A 20,409-nucleotide genomic window follows, 5' to 3' on the forward strand; every position below is an offset into this window, starting at 1 on the left:
CATTCTGTCCACTACATCCTATTGCTTAAATGAACTAAGTAGCCTGAACAAAGTGTCAGCTTGGTCTTTCGCGCCCCCCCCCACAATCGTACCCCACAAAGCAACCTACATTATATTTCAGACATAGACTAAGTGCAAGCTTAGTACGAGGCGAAAAAATGATAGGGCGCCTTATGCACTGGATGATCTGTCCGCAGTCAATGGAAAGGAAGCAACTTAAGGGGAGAATCTGTCATGCAAACCATTTACAGGGAGTCTACTGGGTGTGGGGCATTGGAGACAGGGACAGACTGCCCTGCCTTCACGGGGCTTACAGTCCCATGCAAAAGACAGTAAACGACTAAGCAGTTTTGCTAAATGCTCCCAACTGCAGCAGGGAATTTGCTCTGGTCCCCGGGAAGGGCGGCTCGTGCGCGCTGTAGGAAGGCTGGCCTCTTTGGAGCAAGGGCGACACACGGATAGGCAGAAGCATCACTGGAGGCAAACTGAATGGGCAGAAGAAGGAGGGCAATTGCTTCTCACAAGCAGAACTGGACCTAAAGGACCCCAACTCTCCAGTCCCGCTGCCTGGTCTCCTACCTGCTTACGAAAATCAGCTGAGGGAAAGCAAAGGCAAGAGAGAAGTCGGAGGTCAGTTTCTGCAGGCGGGGCGGGCGTCAGGGAGGAGGCGGAGAGACGGGAGCCGGCGCCGAGGGAGTTAAGCGGCGCCGGCCCGGGGCGGGAAGGGTTAAGCGGGGCCGTCCGGCGCGAGCCCGGTAGCCCCGCCCACCAGAGGGTGGGGGCGGGGCCTCGCGGAGTGAGCCCTGGGATTGGTCGCGGGGAAGGCGTTACGCTAGGACGGTACCAACAGTCGGGCGCCGCGGAGGCGGGGGGGTGGGTGTGGGACCGCCGGCTCAGCGCGGGGAGAGTGGCCAGGGAATGGCCGGGCCGGGGGTGGGCGGGAGCCGCAGCGGCGGCGGCGGCTGGGGGCGGTGAGCGCGGCGTGGGGCTGCCCCTCCCCGGAGGCGGCGGGGGCGGCCGGGCCGCGCCGCACCGCACCGCGCGGGCGGCCATGGAGCGAGCCTAGGGCCCGGCAGGTGAGCGGCGTGGGGGCGGGGAGGGCGCGCGACCCCCGCCCCCGGCGCGGCGGGCGGGAAAGTGCGGGCGGGGCGCGGGGCGCGGCGGGGGCCGCCTGGGGGCGGGGCGCCTCCCGGGGGGCCGGGCGCCGGTGCCCGAGCGGTGCCCGAGCGGTGCCCCAGCGGCCCCCGAGCGGCCCCCGAGCGGGCGGGTCCCGGGCCGGGCCTGGCTGCTGCCCCGGACGCCGGCCCGGGCCGCGCGCCCCGCCTCGCCGGCCCCCAGGCGGGCTCCTGTGGGCGGGCGCGGCCTCACCTGGGGCGCCGCGAGCCGCCGGGGGTGCTCCCGGCGGCCACCCCGGGCGCCCGGGCGCCGTCCCCGGAGGCGACTGGCCCCGGTGCCGCCCTCGCGTCCCGCCGAGCGCCCGCGGCGGCGGCCCGGGGAGGATCGCGCGGCGGCGGGCCCACCTCGTGGCGGGGTGCGCGAGCGGCCGCCAGGCCCGAGGCGGGAGGCGCGGTGGAGCCGGCGGCCCCTCGGGGTCGAGCACCCCGCGCTCGCGGCCGGGCACAACTTCAGGAAAGGACGCGGTAGTCCCAAGTGGGTTGCGCTTGAGATTTCATTTCCGGGTGCGATGGCCCCGCGATTCACAGCGACCCGAGACGTCGCCGTTAACGATGAACGTGAGCAGTTGTCGGGCTGCGCCCTTGCTGTGGGCTCTGATGAGAGTTTCCTTCTGCTGCCAGCTAGTCCTCCGGTAGGAAACCGGGGGCTGCAAGCATGTTGGAGGGAAAGTGGAGAGGACGGGGCATGAGTGGTGCTTACGGGGTTTTAGCCCTTTGAAGGGCTGTATCCTCGCTTGGTTGGGTGAGGAGTTTATAATTTGGGAAAATTGGAGACGCTTGATACTGCGACTCATGGTTGGCTCGGGCCGGTGTCCGGTGGCCGCGTCCTCCCCGCTCAGCCAGTTTCCCTCTGGAGATTCGACTTCTCACCTTGAAAAGAGGGAACAGGAATGTGGGATCTTTTATTTAGCTCTTAAATGGTAGGGCCTGATGCGTTTGTGATCTGGGGATGAAGATTGATGTTTGCTAGCTATTCCCATCCTCCTGGTGTTATAAATTAATGCATAAATTCCATTGAGGTTAATTTAAAAAAATGGAAAGAAAGACCTCAGTGTGCTTACTCCTTGAGTTTATGCAGGACCTTTGAGTGAAGCCTTAGAGCACTTCCACATACATTATTTATCATCAAGACACGGCTTTGGGACACCGAGGTACAGGTGCTAAAGATGCTAAGTTATTCCCCTAGACTCAGAGCCAACCTAAGGGAGATTTAAAATTAATGTTCTGTGTTTAGTTACTAACTTTCCTGAAATCTGTGAAGTTGTTGGACTTTGGTCCCTAGAAGCATACAGTGGAATCGAGTCGCTCAAGAGGAGGGGCTTCCACGTTTGAAAGGACTTACCAAGGGAGAATAAAAAGGCAGGAGCAAGTAATTCAGATTCTCAGCCTCACTCAAAATAAAGTGCAGTGACAGAATGGATGTGGCAAAAAATCGAATCTTGGAGCCCACAGCTTTTCAGTGTGGCTGGTGAGAACGTGGCTTGGATTTGGTCTGTTGTTTCTCTGAAGCCAGTAGGAAACTAGCTACGATTCGGTTAAAGGGTGAAAACTGGAAAACACATGCCCTACTCTTCTTTCTGGGTACTTTGAATTAGGGAGCAAACAAATAAATCACTGTTGGTATAGTCTAATCCTTTACATCCTAGAATTCTTTTACGTTGTATTGATAACTCTGACTTTTAAGTCCATTCTCTTCTTTTCCATATGTAAACTCCAGCTCTCTCACATAGCCTAAAAGCTTCTGCTTACTGTCTTTTCCAAATTTTGAATTTTTAAATGAAATATGTTTGTTTGTTTACTTGCAGGGCAGATGTCCGCTTCCTACACTTTGACCATCATTTCCCTGATGTAAAGCCTTGAAGCCAGATACGTCGGCTCTTGAATTGATAACTTTTTAAAATAGCAACCACAGTGGTTGCCTCTTGATTGGTGCAGTCTCATCATAGAGGCAGAGGCTCCTCTCTCTATTCTGTGGCCATGGTTGCAAACAATAAAACGGAGACAGTCTTCTGAACCTGATGTCAGGTCACCCTTGGACTAAGTGTCCTGTGGTTTTGTAGATTGAGGTAGGAAGTATACCAACAACAAGGTGCAGCAGTATGTTGTAACAGTGATGATAATTGGCATACTTTTCTCTCTACACCTAAACTGCATAGTGCATAGTAGGTGGTGCAGGAATTATTTGGTGGCTGAGCAAATTATTGGAAAACATCAAAGAAAAGGAAATACTCTAGTGCATAAATTGGTTAGTTCCTCTTTTCATTAAGAAAAAAAGGGCAATAAACATGTTGCAGATTATTGTTAAAAGTTGCTGTGAAGATGGGTATCTGTAAAGGGTGTTACCTTACTGGAGCTGCCTTGAGATTTGATTCTGTGATGATATTTTAGCCACTTGCATTCTAGGAGTAGCCTTTGGTCCTCTGGTCAGGCACAGCTTCACTGACTTGGCTCCTGCAGCCTTTTCTGGCTATACTCATTGAGCAGTTGGATTGGTGGTCAAAATTTTTGCCTTAATAAAAGAACTGGAGCTCTTAGGAATGGCCATGCCATTATCATTGGCCCTGATGGTCCATCTTCTCATCCCTTACACGGCAGGATGGGAAAGGAGAGCTGTCCCTCCCTGAAGTGCTTGTCCAGCAGCTCCTCATTCCAAACCTCTGTATCTCAACCTCTTTTCCTTACTTGAGCTGTGTCTGTAACGCCCAAGAACTAATGAGTTCATTAACACAGACCTGGGGTACAGGAAACCTTCTTTTGCAATTGAAACTAGCTTCTGACCAACTTAAAATGTCAACATGACTGCTAGAGTCCTCTCAGAGAAATGTAATGTAAAGATCTCACTTGTGATTTTGTCTTTCCTATTCAAAAGCAAAAGAGAAAAGAAAGGCCTAGCTGCAGGCCTTCATGAGTCTTATGAGTCTTAGGAGTGCATCTGTCATCCCAATAGGAGACAAGAAATGGAGCCTGATGGAGAAAAGAAAGAGCTTTGGTGTGTGTGTGTGTGTGTGTTTGTGTGTGTGTGTGTGTAGGTTTGTACATGGAGGGGAAGATGTTACTTTGGGTACATGATAAAGGTCAAAGGATATGAAATTATGAAGTGTATCAGAACTACATATAGGGCAGTGCTTCATTTATCTTGTTTTTAAGGAATAAGGTGTTACATGTGGGAATTCTTGTTTTGGCTCTAGCCATTGTGGAAAAAATTCCACCGTATATTAGGTGCTTTGTTTGCTTTTTAAACAGTGTAGTTTCACCTTTTATTGCCCTGAGCTTGTGGAACTAGTATCCATTACTGACCGTGATGGAGCAGGGCTTTGAAGTGACCGAAATACACAGGTTGTGTGCCACCCCCTCTGCTTTTTGAATTCTTGAATCTGCTTTTAATAATCTGTCTCTTCTTCCAGAGGTGGGAAAGCTGCACTTTTGCTGTTGTTAGTGTCCCTGCTGCCGTGTGTTAAATTGGCAGCTTCTGATCGTCTGTGGGGCAGCCCGGAGAACTCTGCTTTCTGGTTGAATGTGAAACAGCTAACAGGGCTGACCAAGGGACTGCCACTCTTCTCCATTAGTGGGTGAACTGTGGGACTACTATTTAGGCTGCCCAAGACCTTTTTTTTGGCTGATTCCTCATTCCTTATCCGTGGTTTATATAGCAGACTTGCACTCTTGTCTAGGTACATTTATGTTCCTGTGGGTCCTCTTTGTAGAAAAGAGAAAATTGTATGGAGGTACTAGTGTCAGTTCTCATTTTAGAAAGCATCGCCAGTAATACTTGAAGATCTGGTTCCAGCCCTGTCTTGTGTCATTCTTTGGCAATGTCTTGGACCATCTCCAGTCTTTCTCTTAGCATTTGCATATCATCTTTACTCCCAGTCCCAACCAATGGCAGGAACAAGGTTGGCAGTAGCAGTTGCCTTGAAAGGTGGAAGCAGGATGTATAGAGGCAGCAATTTAAAATTGGATGTATAAAATTGGTACATATATTTGGTATTTCTGCATGTTTTACTGTGCTATATATCTGAATTCATTACAGGACTTAGTTTCTCTTTGTCTGTAAAAGAGGCCATCTTTAGACCAAGGAGCTGAAGAAATTTTTATAACCTTTAAGGCTTCTTTCCCTTGCTCTTCACTCCTTTTATTCAATAGGCATTTATTGAGTACCTCTCCAGCATCCTGCACTGTGCCAGCCTATGTGGAAGTACAAAGAGAGTAAAATATATTCCCTGTCCTCGAGGAACTCACAAAATAGTAGAGACAGGCATGCCCAGTGTGTGTATTTATATTCATATTATAACAATCATGCCTGGAGCCACTGAGCCTCAAATTCAGTCCAGACCTGCCTAGGGGTTCTGCTGTTGCTGTTTCTAGAGTGATCTGTGGCCTGTCAGCTTGACATACCTGGAATATAAGGTTAATAATGTGAGGTATTACTGTTGCATAAAGCTAATATACCTTTCCAAAAACTAGTGAACTGAAATGTAAACATGGAAAATGGGAAAATCTGGAGGAAAATTTTATATTCTTTGAAATTCCGTGTTTCCATGCTATATGAGTATTAAATTCTATAATATAGTTTTAAGTGGTGGTTATATAGTGACATTTGAGCAGTGAAAGACCTAGAACTTGGGAAGGTTCATTTTACCTGTCCCGTTTGAAACAGAATGCAGATTCTTAGGCATTTCCACAGACTTTCTAGATCAGTGAACACAGCTTATGTTGGTTTTTTAGAACAAACTTCACTAGCAGTATGAGCTAAGGATTTTTTTCTTTTCATTTTTCAAGAATAGGGTTAGAGAGCTGCCCTAAATCAAGGCTTAAGTGGGACAGGTTATAGGAATTAAATTTTTTCTGAGGGAGCAAACAGTCCTTTTTTTTTTTTAAATTTATTTGAGAGAGAGAGTGAGAGCATGAGTGGGGAGTGAGGGACAGGGGGAGAGAGAAGCAGACTCCCTGCTGAGCAGGGAGCCCGATTTGGGGCTCCCTCCCAGGACCCTGACTGAGATCATGACCTGAACTAAAGGCAGACACTTAACCAACTGAGCCACCCAGGCATTCCAGGAGCAGACATTCTTTATTGCCCATTTCATTTTTGCTCTCAACCCCAGGAAGAAGGCTACTTTAATACCTTATTAATGCCTAGTAATCATTTTAGTTGGCTTTCTTCAAGAGAAACTGTTAGGGGATTTTGCATAGGGGATAGTGAGTTTACAAATATAAATAAATCTTTAAGTGGAAGTGAAAACAGCAAGGAAAAATGTAATACTCGGAGTAATTTGGACTATGTGGGAATTCGATTTTCTATACCTGTAGCTTTAAGTTACTCTTAGTGGTTATCGTAAGAGCTTTAGAACAGGGGCACCTGGTTGGCTCAGTAGGTTAAGCAGCTGACTCTTGGTTTTGACTTAGATCATTACCTCAGGGTCATGGGATTGGGCCCCACATCAGCTCTGCGCTGAGGAGGGAGTCTGCTTTGAAGATTCTCTCTCCCTCAACCCCTTGAACGCGCAAGCTTTCTCTCTCTAAATAAATCTATCTTAGAATTTTAGGACATGCAAAGCTGCCATCTTTAAAAGAGCTAGGGATCCTGGGTGGCTCAGCAGTTGGGTGGCTGCCTTCGGCTCAGGTCGAAATCCTGGGATCCTGGATCGAGTCCCGCATTGGGCTCCTGTAAAGAGCCTGCTTCTCCCTTTGCCTATGTCTCTGCCTCTCTCTCTCTGTCTCTCGTGAAAAAATAAATCTTTTAAGAGAGCTAATTTTCCGACTGAAGAAATGCCTTGTAAAGGCATTTAATTTCAGCCTTTGTCGTAGAATAGAAGAATTTCATGCTTTCCATCATCAAACATGGTAGAATTGAACTTTGTAGAGAAGAGAAATAGATTGGTCCGATTAGTGACCTAGCCTCCCAGTGTTCCACTTCACACGATACCCACTTTGAAGATACCTACTTGCTGATAGTCTTAGCTCCTTTTCCACTTGAGACAAGGATTTGGTTCAGGAATAGAAGACCACTAGAACTCTCTGGAATGTGACTTGTGACTTCAGCCCCTCATTCTGCACCCCCAGAAGACTGCATCACTAGGGAGGGTTATTTTCTTTATCTTTCTCCTGTCAGGTCATTATCTTTGGGTTTTTGACCAGATAGTAATGACTAACAAGTGATCACTACAGGTTGTCCAGGCACTGATTTTCGCACAGTATATGTGGTAATGTCATTCATTTTTAGCAACTCTGTGAGTTAGGGAATAGTGTTCTTATTTCACTTTTCATATGAAAAAACTAAGGGCCAGAGAGGTTAGACGTTAACTCACTTTCCCAAGTCCCACAGTAGCCGGTAGAGCAGGCATTCTGAATCCAGAGCACACCCTCCTAACCCTTCTGCCTCAGAAGAGTTTACATTTAGAATAAGCAGGAGAATTAAGAAATTTCTTTTTTTAATTTTAATTCCAGTGTAGTTAATATACAGTGTTATATTAGTTGCAGGTGTACAATATAGTGATTCTACAATTCCATACATTACTTAGTGCTTGCTCATCTTGATAAGTGTACTCTTAATCCCCTTCACCTATTTCACCTATACCCCACCTACCTCCCCTCTGGTAACCATCAGTTTGTTCTGTATAGTTAAGAGTCTCCTTTTTTGATTTGTCTCTTTTTTCCCCCACTGTTCATTTGTTTCTTAAATTCCACGTATGAATGATATCATATGGTATTTTTTTTAAGAAGCTGCTGCTTAAGCAGAAAATTGGCAGAGAAAACTATACATAGATACTGATTAATATGTGGTTTTATTATTTATTTTTGTTGAAGACTCCAATTTGAAGATGAAAAAACATGCTCTTGTGGTAGGCGGTGGGTGGCAGTGCAGGAATGGGCTGGTGTTCTGGGGAAACTCAGGATTTGTTCAGGTAATAAATACTTGATGCTCTTTGGTATTGGTGGTTTTGACTTCCTGTGTAGAAAGAAGCTACAGTGCTAAGTGGAAAGGTTCCTGAATGCTCTTGATTTTACTTAGAATTGCCAGTAACCATCAGGATAAACTGCATTTACTTCTAGGGGACAGTGAATAATAATGTTGCATAATGCTCTGATGTCACTACCAAATGAAAAACAAAAGGGCATTATATCAGACTTTGCCCAGGGTGAAAGTATATCTCCCTCTTTCTTTCTCTTTCTTTCCTTCTTTCTTTCTTTTTTGGTACTAAAAGGTTGTGATTTTTCTATTATTTTTGCTTTGGCTTGAAGTACAAATGCTAGGTTTTATAAACTGGGCATGTGTAATTGCGTGAGGGTGTGAAGTTAGCCTTGATTGTTCTAAAGTATGTAAATAGATTTTAGTAAATGATCCAGGTGAGAGTCTTCTTTTTTTTCTTGTACTACCTTAAAGAGCCCTTCATTATGTATCTTTCTAAGCATCTACAACGAAGACAAAATGAGTAGAAATGGTGTGTAACTTTCATAATGAGTTTATTGCTCTGTAGAAGGCATTAATAATCATTTACAAATATGATCTAACAATTTATCCAATATTTATTTATATTTAATGGTTAATTTAAGGTTTCCTTTCTTCCTAAGAGAATTGTTTTTGTCACATGATTTATTTCCCTATGTCTTCTCCCTCAATTTTTTTTTGTCTCCAAAGTAGTTAATAAGGACAGAATAGATGAGAAAATGTTGGATTTTATAAGCCACCCGAAAATTTAGGGACTTAAAATAGTGATTTGTTGTTTCTTACAATGTTGCAGGTCAGCTGGGCTCAGCCTATTGGTTCTTCTGCCCACATGGTTTATAGCCTGGGATCACATGTGTGACCCCATTCAACTGGGACCTCAGGTGGATCTGGGATGGCTTCACTTCTGTATCTGGCACCTCCCCTGGAGTGGCCAGAATAGCTAGGGGCTGGCCAGGCCCCTCTCTCCATCATTCAGTAGTTTAGCCCAAGCTGCTTTACGTAGTGGCTAGGTCCCAATTGGAAGCTGCTAGGTCTTTTAAGAATTAGGCCCAGGCTGGGCACACAGTCATTTCCACTGCATTCTGTTGGCCACAGCAAGTTACAGAGGCAGCCCAGGTTCTGGGGGAGAAAAAATAGACACTACTTCTTGATGGGAGGAATTGTTGGTATCTGTCTTTGTAGATAATCAAGCAAAAACTCTTAAGTAAATTCAGGTCTTACCTCTTCTTAGACTCATCAGACCTTCAGAGCTTTGCTGAAACCAACAGTTACTAAAAGGAGAAGTTTATAAAATGATCCTACTCAGGATCAAGGGCAGGGAGGTTATGTGAGTAAATATGATTATATACTAGTTTAATAATAAAGTCTACCTGCTGTGCCTGAAATCTCCTTTGTTGATAGCCTTCTGCATGAAATGGTCATACTGAACATTTTCCCTGTGGTACTTTATACTCACAGACATGTTACATTCCATTTATGTGGAAAGAACTTGATTTGGCCACTGAACTGAAAACCCAAGAAAGGATTAGTCCTGAAGCTTTCACAGTTACTCTGTGCAAAGGTTGGGATTTCATCTCCATGACCTGAGGAAAACTAGTGTGAGGATGTCAGTTGATGAAAGGGAGATTCGAAGGGGTACTATTCCCAACGAGACCTGGAACCTCACTCGTGGCTTGTGAGAGTCCCTAGTAAGGTAGTAGGTGAGGGGCCAGGTGTTCTCATGTCCCTCAGCAGCCACATACATTGTATTTCATCACACAGTGACTTAGACCCATGCACCAACATGGTTTTCAGTAGAGTTCCTTCAGGACTGAATGGAGGACCTCATACTAAGACCTCACTTTTGTTCTGTGGCATCTCTCTCTTCTCCCTAAGCAGCTTAATAGTCATAAGTTTGTCCTTATAACTGTCAGATGTGTAGGTTGGTGTGTGTGTGTGTGTATGTGGGAGTGAGTGTGTGTGAAGAATGACAGCAAATAGCAAGCCTCATTGAACTGATGGAGCTGCGGGTGAAACCGGGGTTCAGGAAGAAGATTCCTCATAAAGGTCTACCTTCCAGAACTCCAGTTAGAGAGCTCATGCCAGCTTTTAGTGTGAAGACTACCCTTTGCATTGCCTTTTTTTGGGTACTTAACATTTTTGAGTTATGTTATTGCCTTGAGTCTATTTGTTCTTTGAGGTGGGCTCTGTTCCACATAATAGAACCATTAAAATAAATGACCATAATATAAACTGGACAGCATTACAGTGTTGGAAGCATTTATGGGAGGAAGTGAAGGTATGAAATAGAGCAGGCAGGCTCCTCTGGGAGTGCAAGTGAAGTTTTCATTAGTAATTTGGAATATACCCAATGATCTTGCTTTAATTTCCTTAGTATCTGAAATGGGGTATCTTCTTAGAAACCTTCAGTTTGCACAATGTATAGCACCTATACTGTTGTTTCCAACAAGAGAAGGGGATGACACTGTGGAAATCCCAACCTGGGTATCCTTCCTTCTCAGGCCCACAGGAATAAAGGGGATCGTTGTAAAGAGTAAGAAATACACTCGCTAGAGGATGATATGATTCTGTATCATGCATTTCATACATTTTTCTGGAACAGGAGAGACTTTCCGGTAGAAATTCTACTATCTCTACTTTGTGGGTTTCTTAAATCTCTCTGCTTGCCTGTGGGTCGAAGGAATAGCAGCTTTTTAGCTAAAAGAAGACCTCTTTCTGAAGTGTCTGTGTTTCTCCAGAAAACGAAACTATATTCTGAACTAAACCGAGAAGTTAGAGCACCTGTAGAGAACTAGATTGCCAAACAAAGGAAGAAAGCTGATAAAGGAGAGCCAACACGAAGGTGCCACACGCTCAGGTGATACTGCATACTGAAGGAAGTTAACACCAGAGTCCCAAGGTATTGGTAGTGGTTTGTTCAGTTTAGGTGGATAAAGCCTCTCCCCTTAACTATATGAGGTACTATAGGGATCGTGAAGACAGTTGAGATCTCCAAGGAGCCAAGTTTCTGAGAGGGTAGTTGGAAACTATGGTACGAGAAGATACTGGGCAGGGCAGCATGTAGTTAAGTGCTGGTCTAAAGGAGGAAGGTTCCTGTCAGTTGTGAAGAGGGACCAGAAGTGGCTTTGGAAATGGCCCTTGAAAGTTGGATTAGGCTTTAAACAGGAGAAGATGGGAAAAAAAGGGTAAGAGCAAGAGGAATTTTGAGGGAGGCCCCACATGGGGAATGACGGGGCAGAGGTCAGCCCCACACGAGCGTGGTCATGGTCCATTTGGTTGGAAGGTGAGAAGAGTGATGCATAGTGAAGCCGACTGGCTGAAGCCATTTAGGGTAGGGCTTTAATGTCATGCTAAGGGATCTGTAGAAATGAGAAGTGGTGAGTGATCAGAACAGTGAGTGTGGTGCATCATCTAGTCCGCATCGGAGAACCTGGTGGCCCAGAAGGCAGTTCTTGCAGTGATTGAATAGAAGGGGCTGAGTGCTAAATTAAGTTGGTGGCTGTGGGCATGAAGAGCAGTGGTTAGAGAGCTAGGCCAAATTGCTGTATTCCTTGTTCTACCAGGATAGGGTGACTAATCGCAAACACGAGAACTCCCTTAGCCTCTTGCAACCTGTGCTCACTCCTAACCTACCAGAGGTAAATGGTGAAATAAAGAAATAGTTGAACTCTTCAGTTCACCTCACAAAAACTCCTATCCTAGTTGAGTGGATGCAGTGTTTGCAGCCCCAAATTAAGGAATGTTCTCCAGAGACCTATTCAAAAGGTAATGAGATTTCAGAACTTAAAAGCAAAGACTGCAGACTCGGACAATTCATTTTGTCTGAATTTTGGAGCTGCTAGAACTTCTATTGCATTAGTGATTTCAAAAACAAAACAAAAAACACCGAACACCTCAATAGCCCTAGCATTTATGGTAAGTGTTTGGATCTGATACGTTTATATAGCATGAGGGAGGAATTTCTTTATGATAGATGAAGTGGGCAGCAGCATTAGAAGTTTAGGGGTTGACCAGACTTCAGTCCTGAAGAATGTGATATGGGGGAAGGAAGGCCACCCTGCTTACCCCTCTGTGCCACAGTCATCCCAGTCCTGTCACTCATTGCAGCCAGAGGTGCTGAGAAAGGGATCGCTGGCACAGTGAGATTTCCACGTTACCTTCTGTCACTACAGCTGCGACATGTCCCAGGGAACAGACCATTGAAGGAGTTGTGTTTTTTAGGTGGTGTAGGGACTAACAGAAACCTCTGAAATCTGCTCTCCTGGCACCGCCCTTACTGGTAATCACCCAGACCTATTGTACTGAGTTTCACACTAAACTTGGTACTATCACAGTTATATTGTGGGTGCAGTTGAATACCGTTGCTTCAGGTTAAAGTGTTAGGTACTCCCTGGGAGAGGATGATGATGACACAAAACAGGTGGCTGGAGATCATCAGAATTTGAATTCGACTCTCACTTTCCACTTCTCCGTGAAAACGAATGGGGAGAGGAGTGGTTAATCACAGACAGTGAACTGCTCAGCAGCAAGCTCACCACAAGGTGTTGCCCTTGGAGCACACTGTCACCCTGGTAGCTGTTTGGAAGTGTTCCCAGCTGCTGTTAGGAGAGCAGTCTCCAGTTGTGGTGGGAGTCCACCCTGTCTTTTATATTGGTGTTACTTCTTCTTCGATTAATGGTTTGGGTTGTTAAATGAATTGGAGAGTGAAGCCCCTCCCTGTCATCTTCCTGTCACCTTTGTCTCAGCCTAGTGCTGTGCTGTCGGTAGGCACACAGCAGAGCAGGCTCGTTCATGTTTTTAAATGGCCCTGTGGACTGGCAAGCAACCTGTCAGCATGCAAATGAGACTGAACTGTATATTCTTGACACCCTTGCAAACATCTTGTGTTGGGAGTCTGTTAGCTTGAGAATGGACCAGAATGTGGTCAGCTCCACACTGGAAGCAGGGCTGCTTTATGTCCGTGGCATCAGTACCTTTGTTGCGTGCCTGCCCAGTCCAGACTCTCGAGTGTTGCTATAGTACCAGGTTCCATTAGTTTTCTCATCATGTTCTACTAATAGCCAGATGGTATAGGGATGTGTTTTTCCTTTACTTAATTTATCCAGATTTGATTATCCCTATTTTACAGGGATTTTAATTTTGAAAAATAATTAGTGGAAGACTGATTAAATAGAGATACGTGTCTGGGTATTGTATTTAAATATGCGAGCAACAGATACGGCATTTCCAGAGTTGCTGGGGATTGGGATTTGGAGGAGTTATTGCTGTCCTCTGTATCCTCTCTGGCATTTTTAGGAGTTCCTGACTTACAGCATGTCATAAAACTTACATTTAGAGAAGATAAGGACTGGAAAGTTTCCAAATACTAGTGGTTTTGGATGTTCAGAAGTCCTTTATGAAAGGCAAAGATGAAAGTTAAGGAGTTATGTATCTCTTAGTGTTGCTTTTGTTGTGCTTTTTCTCGTTGTTTGGTGTTTTGGAATTTGTAGCCAGTCTAGTGGCTCCTAGATGACTCTGCACCCTATTCAGACAGGAGTATTTGCTTTAAAATCTACATACCTAGTTCTTACCTATGAAGTCCTTCCCCACACCAGTTAGGTTTAAATTCTCAAGCATAGGATTAGCAAGAATAGGTCTTCTCAAGCATAGGATTAGCAAGAATCAAAGAGTAATGTGTCTGAGGCTTACAAAAGATTCAGGAGTGGAAGGACAGAATTTCTGACTGAATTTTGCTTTGTACTTGGGCTTGCAGGAATTGTGGGAGGCGCTCCAGTGAAGAAATGGACCAGTGCACATAATCATGGCATCTCCCTGCTAACCATCATCGCCTGCTCTCCTTGATAAGTGAGAGAGAGTGGGTTAGGGGAGAAGGAAAAGAGGTCAACATGAAGCTAAAGCAGCGAGTCGTGCTGTTAGCAATCCTTCTTGTCATCTTTATCTTCACCAAAGTTTTCCTGATTGACAACTTAGACACATCAGCTGCAAACCGAGAGGACCAGCGGGCTTTTCACAGAATGATGGCTGGCTTGCGGGTGGAGCTGGTGCCCAAGCTGGACCACACCTTGCAGTCTCCCTGGGAGATCGCAGCCCAGTGGGTGGTTCCCCGGGAAGTGTACCCGGAAGAGACACCAGAGCTGGGGGCAATCATGCACTCCATGGCCACCAAAAAAATTATTAAAGCTGACGTGGGTTATAAAGGGACACAGCTGAAAGCCTTACTCATACTTGAAGGAGGACAGAAAGTGGTTTTCAAGCCTAAGCGGTAAGTCTTCGTCTTGGAAGTTCTCTGTGCTTGTCGGTTGATTCACGTAATGTGGGATTTCTCTAAGACTGCTCATCTCCTGCTCTTGGTAGTCTCTTCAGTAGAATGAGAAGGGTCGACCACTGGATCTCTGAAGTATTTTCTAGCTCTTAATGTTGTATGATTCTTTGAGTAGGGGAGATTTACAGGAACAGGTTTTGGTTGTGGAGAAGACTGAATGTCTTCTTTGAGCTCTCCTTATTTGTCAAATATGTGCTGTGTGCCAGATGTCAGAGATATAAGATAAGCTGGTTAGGAAATAGGCAACTTGTGACCAAAGTGTGCTATTAGAGGCTGGATAACCAACCACAGGTTAGGATGCAGTAGAGTAGGAGTTACCAGAGCTGGAGTGGGTCAGGACAGGGCTTAAGTCCCTTTTAAGTACTGAAGCTATGATTCTTTCACATGGGTTTTGTTTCAATTAATCTTTATTTCCCGGAGCAGTTCTAGGTTTACAGAAGGACCAAGAGGAAAGTATAGAGAGTTCCCCCCACCCCACCACACATACACATGCCTACCCCCAGTGTCCCCATTATTAACATCTTCTATTAGTATAGGATATTTATTACAGTTGATGAGCCAGTATTAATTTAGTAACTAAAGTTCATTGTTTGCAGTAAGGTTCACACTGTGTGTGGTACATTCTGTGGATTTTAATAAACATATAATCTCAAGTATCCACCATTAAAATATCCTACAGAACAGCTTCCCTGCCCTAAAAATCCCATGCTGCACTTACCTAGCCTTCTATCTCTCTGCCAAGTCCCTAGCAAAGATCAAGTCCCTACTGATCTTTTTACTGTCTCCATAGTTTTGCCTTCTCTAAATGCTATATAATTGGACTCATGTCTTTGTAGTCTTTTAAGATTGGCTTCTCTCACTTAGCAATATGCATTTAAGTTTCCTCCATGTCTTTTTGTGGATTGAGGTTCATTAATTTTTATTACTGAATAACACTCCATTGTCTGGATATACCACATTTTGTTTATCCATCTACATACTGAGGGACATCTTGGTTGCGTTTACACTTTGGCATTTTTGAATAAAGCTGCTATAGACGCCATGTGCACGTGTTTTGTAGATGGAAGTTTTCAGCTCATTTGGTTAAATACCAAGGAGTATGATTGCTGGATCGTATGGTAAGGGTATATTTAATTTCGTAAGACACTGCCAAACTGTCTTCCAAAGTAGCTGTACTATTTTACATTCCCACCAGCACTACTGTTACTCTGCATCCTCATCAGCATTTGGTGTTGCCAGTGTTTGGGATTTTAGCCATTCTGATATGTGTGTAGTGATGCCTCATTGTTGTTTTATGTGTTTAAAGGAGAGAGCTGAGCCATTTTAGTTACCTCAGTCCAAAATCTGAGAAAGTGAGCTGAATCGTATGTTGTTAGACAGTGATCCCTTGGGGTCTTCTCTAAGGCTCTACAGAAATAATTTGTGTAGCAGTTGTATAGTATGATTTTTTTAAAGTTTTCTGTGAGTATATGAATTTGAAATAGGTTAACATGATGGTGATTCATATTCTCTTGCCAGGAATTAGTTACTAGTGGATTTTCTCAAAGTTGGTAATATATAAAATTTTCTGTGTACTCAGTATTTTTTTCATTCCTTAATAGAGCTTTTTGAGAGAATTACAACACACACCTTTGGGTCTCTTGCCGGGGTGGGAAAGAAATACGGAGTAAAGATGTACAGAATTCAGCTGTGACGAGCAGTTAATTTAGCTGTCTTCATGACCCTACCATCAGTAGATGATGGGCAGCCAGAGAGCGAAACTGTTGGAATCCCAGAAAGGGAAGAAGTCTGCCATTTGCCTGGAACAGGGAGGTGTGATGTATGGAAGATATGGAAATTAGGAAAGTTAAAAATACAGTATGCTTTTGGAGAATAAAAAGGTCTGATTGGCAGGTAATGTGGAAAAAGTATGGTTATGGGGGCCTTACGAGGCATTTTCCATTGGATACACATCTCTCACCAGGCACCACACTAAGTACATTTGTCTCTGTCAGTGCTTTCAGCCTGCATCACAGCTGTGGGCAGTTACACTTCTTATTTCTAGAGCAAGAAACCGAGGCTGCAGGAAAGTCACTTACTCGACAAGGTCACCCAGCCAGAACTGGCGTTTGGATCTGAGTTGGATCCGAGTGGCTGGTGTTCCGCCCACACACGTAATTACCTTCAGCTTGCTTGCTTTCCTGTAAGTGTGATAACATGGAGCACCCATCATCAGAAATAGAGAGCTGAGTTTTGAAATGTAGTCCTTGACCTCTTGGTTTGTGGCCTGGGCCATCAGCAGTGTTGATGGAAAGGCAGGCTAAAAACAAAAATGAAATTCGTGTACAGAGATGAGTTGTGGGTGTTTCATGCTGACATGAGAGGATGTCCCCTCCACGACCACTGTCTGTACAGCGGGGGGAGTCAGGGGTAAGATGGGCCAGCAGGAGGTGTTAGAAGGCAGGTATCCTGGCACTTTGCAGGTAGGCCCAGGGTATGCAGACCCAAGTAGGAAGCGGGGAGAGGGGAGGCCCAGCTGTGACTAGGGGAGCAGATAACTGCACAAACTAACGTAGTCATTGATGCTTCATCTCCTGTCTCTTACCACCTCTGCAGCTATCCCCTTACCTTCCTCTCCCACACCCTCCTGAGGGGCCACTTTCATTCCTCCTCCAAACGCCCATTTCAGCACCATGTTCCCAGCTTTAAGACATCCAGGGACCTCCCGTTGCTCTCAGGACAAAACCCAGCCTCCACAGCCTAATGGTCAAGCTGTGGCAGTCTGGTCCTCCTCTCTATAGCCTGTTCTCTATCCCCATCACACTGGTCCCTCCCAGCCCCAGGGGACTGCCCCCGCCCATGAGCGGCTGGGTCCCCAGGGTAGGGAGCATATGCCAACCTGCACTAGTTACACCTGGCACTGTGGGGGGCTGCGGAGGGTGGGTGCACCTGTAGGTGCTTGGAGAAATTGCCTCTAGTCCCGGGCAGCCCAGTAGATTGCTCTGCTGACCCTAGGGGCCCCGTGGCTATTTAGTCCTAGTGTAAGCACAAATTAATGTCCTTGGTCAGACTCTGATGCCCTTCACCAGAAGGATGGGAGTGATTTATTGGCAGTAACTGTATGAATTTTGCTGCTCTGTCAGTGACTGAAGATGGATCACTCTCTGCTGAGAGGAGGCTCTGCGCCCCTGCTGCTAAGGCGACACACGCACCCTTTTTTACGAGCCACTTGTGGTTTCCGCACTTCCGGAGCCTGGTTGGCCATGTCCTCCTGTCAGAGATAGGAGACGCGTGTGGTGGATGGGATTTATAGGAAGATGGTGATGCTTTTATTTGCACATTTTGCCTTACATTAGAAAAGTGGTGGTTTTTTTTTTTTTTTTTTTTCAGTGTAGCTATTTGCATTCTGGAAGTAGATGGGCTTTCATAGGCAGAGCCTACAGTTCTGGTAGGAAGGCAGCAAGATGGCAGGGAAGGTCTGGGAGTGAGGAGAAGTGAGTAGTCATCCTAGGAAGTCCTGGAAGGGACCTTGGAGATTGTCCGGGCCAGCTGCTCCTTTAATGGGGGAGACGCAGAGTTCAGACTTGCCACATTTCACAAAGCCCATGGGGGAGCCAGGGAGTCAGGCCTCCAGACTGCCCCAGCTCTTTGATTCTTAACTCCTTCCCCTCTTCTCCTCCCTTTCCCTCCAGGTCACCCCCAATGCCCTCTAGCCCTCTAGGGTTTAACATTTCACTCTGAGCTGCCTTTTGAGGTATTAGAAAGTTCTCTAGCGTTTCACTGGAAGGAATGGACTGCAGACTGCAATATGTCCCTGTGGCTCCACTGGAGCCCCGACAAAGTATTACGGGACTGCCCCCCAGATTTACAGACAGCCTACAGCTGTGGTGAAGAGAGAAGTGCTCGACTAGTATCCGCTTTTATTGCAGTTCTGTTTGAAAATTGAGACTTTACTGGGGAGGCAGCCAGTGTTAGGTAGTCTGAATAATGCTTTGACACTAGAAATGAAAAACGTTTGAGTATATTGACCATACTAAGAAGATACTGGCCTCCAACCCAGCAGTGACTCACGGCTATCTTCTGACAGAAGTGTTCCATCACTTTGCCTTGAAAATGTGTTTTGTGGGCATGGTTTGTTTCACTTTATATTCCAAGGTCATTTACGTTGAAGCTCACGACCTTTGATAATACCGTCTCCCACTTCCCTGATCCAGGTGTCCCCAGTAGAGCAGCTCCTCTTTCCTCCAGTTTTGTTCATTGCTATTTTACACTTGCCCGTAAAACCTAATAGGTCTTTTGATTTGGGAAATGCAGGTAAACTATAGAGGTCATAGGCAATTTAGTGTCTCTTTCTTTCCAATTAACAGTTAAATGGTATCTTAGTGATTGGTAGAAAGAAATATGCCAGTTTTTATTATCCTTTGTTTATGTTACACATGTGATGTAAAATCATGAGTGGACTCAAAGAGATCTTAGAAATTGCCTCCTAGTTCAGCCCCTCATATGTTGTAGATGAAGAATCTTAAGACCCAGAGAATGGTTTTCTTCAAGGTTACCCTGACAGGTAATGACAGAACTGTATACCTAGCTCTCCCACCGGTCCGGTATTCCTGCCACTACATCATCATAAATGTAGACAAAGAGAAAGAGGGTGGTTATTCAAATAGCTTTTTACAAATGTGCCTTTGCCTACTCATTAACAAACACTGAGGCATATCAAGATCGTTTTTTTTCCTCTCTTATAAGCGTTGCCATAGCCATTCTGGTATAAACAGACATTTTAATTGTATGTTTTCCTTCATTTCTTTAGTTCAGTCTAATAAAAATGTTAGTAAACATTTATTAAGCACCAACTATAGGCTTAACATCATGGTAGAGATACAGAGATAGAAAATGACCTTAGAGTTTTGCTTAGACGACATTGAAAGTCTTTTAGAGGGGTAGAAATAACATCTTGCATGTTTTATTCAGAATGATTGCCGATAGAGCAATCTAGTTTTCTTCTCCACTAACTCTTCACCCCTTCTGCTAGGAATTCATCCAAATCCACAACCGTTCTCAGGTTTGACAGTGGAGGTAGAGTCAGGTTTGCTAAAGTTTCTGTTGTGCTGTCAGCTCTGGTGCCGATATAACTCATGTCTACATCTGTGCTTCCCATTCACTCTGCAGGTATAACCGAGACTATGTGGTAGAAGGGGAGCCATATGCTGGTTATGATAGACACAATGCAGAGGTAGCAGCCTTTCATTTGGACAGGTATGTCATTACAGAGGATTGCGTTTGTTTCCTTTTAAAAATATCTTCGAGAGGGCTTATGGGCTAAGGGAGCAACACTTATGACTGACTTGGTACCTACTTGAGAAAGCTGATTGACAGATTCCATGAAATTTGCATGAGTCCTTCGTAATCTGGGTGGTTTTGGGAATACCAGAGTAAATATCTTCACTCTTTAAGATCATTTCATTCTGGTATGCCCTCTGCCATCATGCATGAAGATATTCTTGGCAAATAAAATGGCAGGATGAAAACCAGAGTTGGAACTCAAGTCTCTGAATTGATCATTAATTGGGCCTGACAATATTGTTTTTTGTTTGTTTTGCTTTATTTTTGTTTTAAGTAATACTTATCCCCATATGCTAGAAGCATATAGCATGACATATATAGTGAATTTTAATGTTCTTCATACAAAATATGCTTGGTTTCAGTAACCAGAATAATTGCAAAAGAAAAGCCTAAATAAATTGAACTGTATAAGCTAATTGGAAAATTAGTATTTTTTCAGCAAGTCACTAGTTGGGAGCCTGGTAACTGAATTGTCTGGTAGCTCACTTGCTCTTCTGAATAGGTCTTTCATCAGGGCATATTGACAGACTTTAAAAGAAATATTCATAGTATTTGTTAAATGAATATAGAAGAAAATAAAGGTGAATTTTTGTCTCTTTCTGGATTAGGAAGGATTTTCCAGGCATAAGAGCAACAATTGAAAA

At 44.9% G+C, this 20,409-nt stretch overlaps 1 protein-coding gene across 7 annotated transcripts in view; it reads left to right on the plus strand.

Annotated features, from left to right (window-relative positions):
- The first annotated feature begins 724 nt into the window (after window positions 1-724).
- The window catches only part of FAM20B (FAM20B glycosaminoglycan xylosylkinase), a 40,476-nt gene continuing 20,791 nt past the window's right edge, over window positions 725-20,409 (plus strand). Inside the window, exons 1-4 of one of the 7 annotated variants that reach the window (XM_072733123.1) lie at window positions 794-840; window positions 2,981-3,241; window positions 13,874-14,383; window positions 19,592-19,678. In XM_072733123.1, the coding sequence (XP_072589224.1) occupies window positions 14,007-14,383; window positions 19,592-19,678 (464 nt within the window). In that variant the 5' untranslated portion in view covers window positions 794-840; window positions 2,981-3,241; window positions 13,874-14,006. Of the gene's footprint in view, window positions 841-881; window positions 1,077-1,469; window positions 1,808-2,980; window positions 3,242-10,859; window positions 11,021-13,873; window positions 14,384-19,591; window positions 19,679-20,409 lie in introns of those variants that run through there. The other 6 variants (XM_072733122.1, XM_026001225.2, XM_072733121.1 and 3 more) reach the window with 6 other exon arrangements.

This window comes from Vulpes vulpes, chromosome 13, assembly GCF_048418805.1.
Source record: "Vulpes vulpes isolate BD-2025 chromosome 13, VulVul3, whole genome shotgun sequence".
NCBI classification, from domain to species: domain Eukaryota; kingdom Metazoa; phylum Chordata; class Mammalia; order Carnivora; family Canidae; genus Vulpes; species Vulpes vulpes.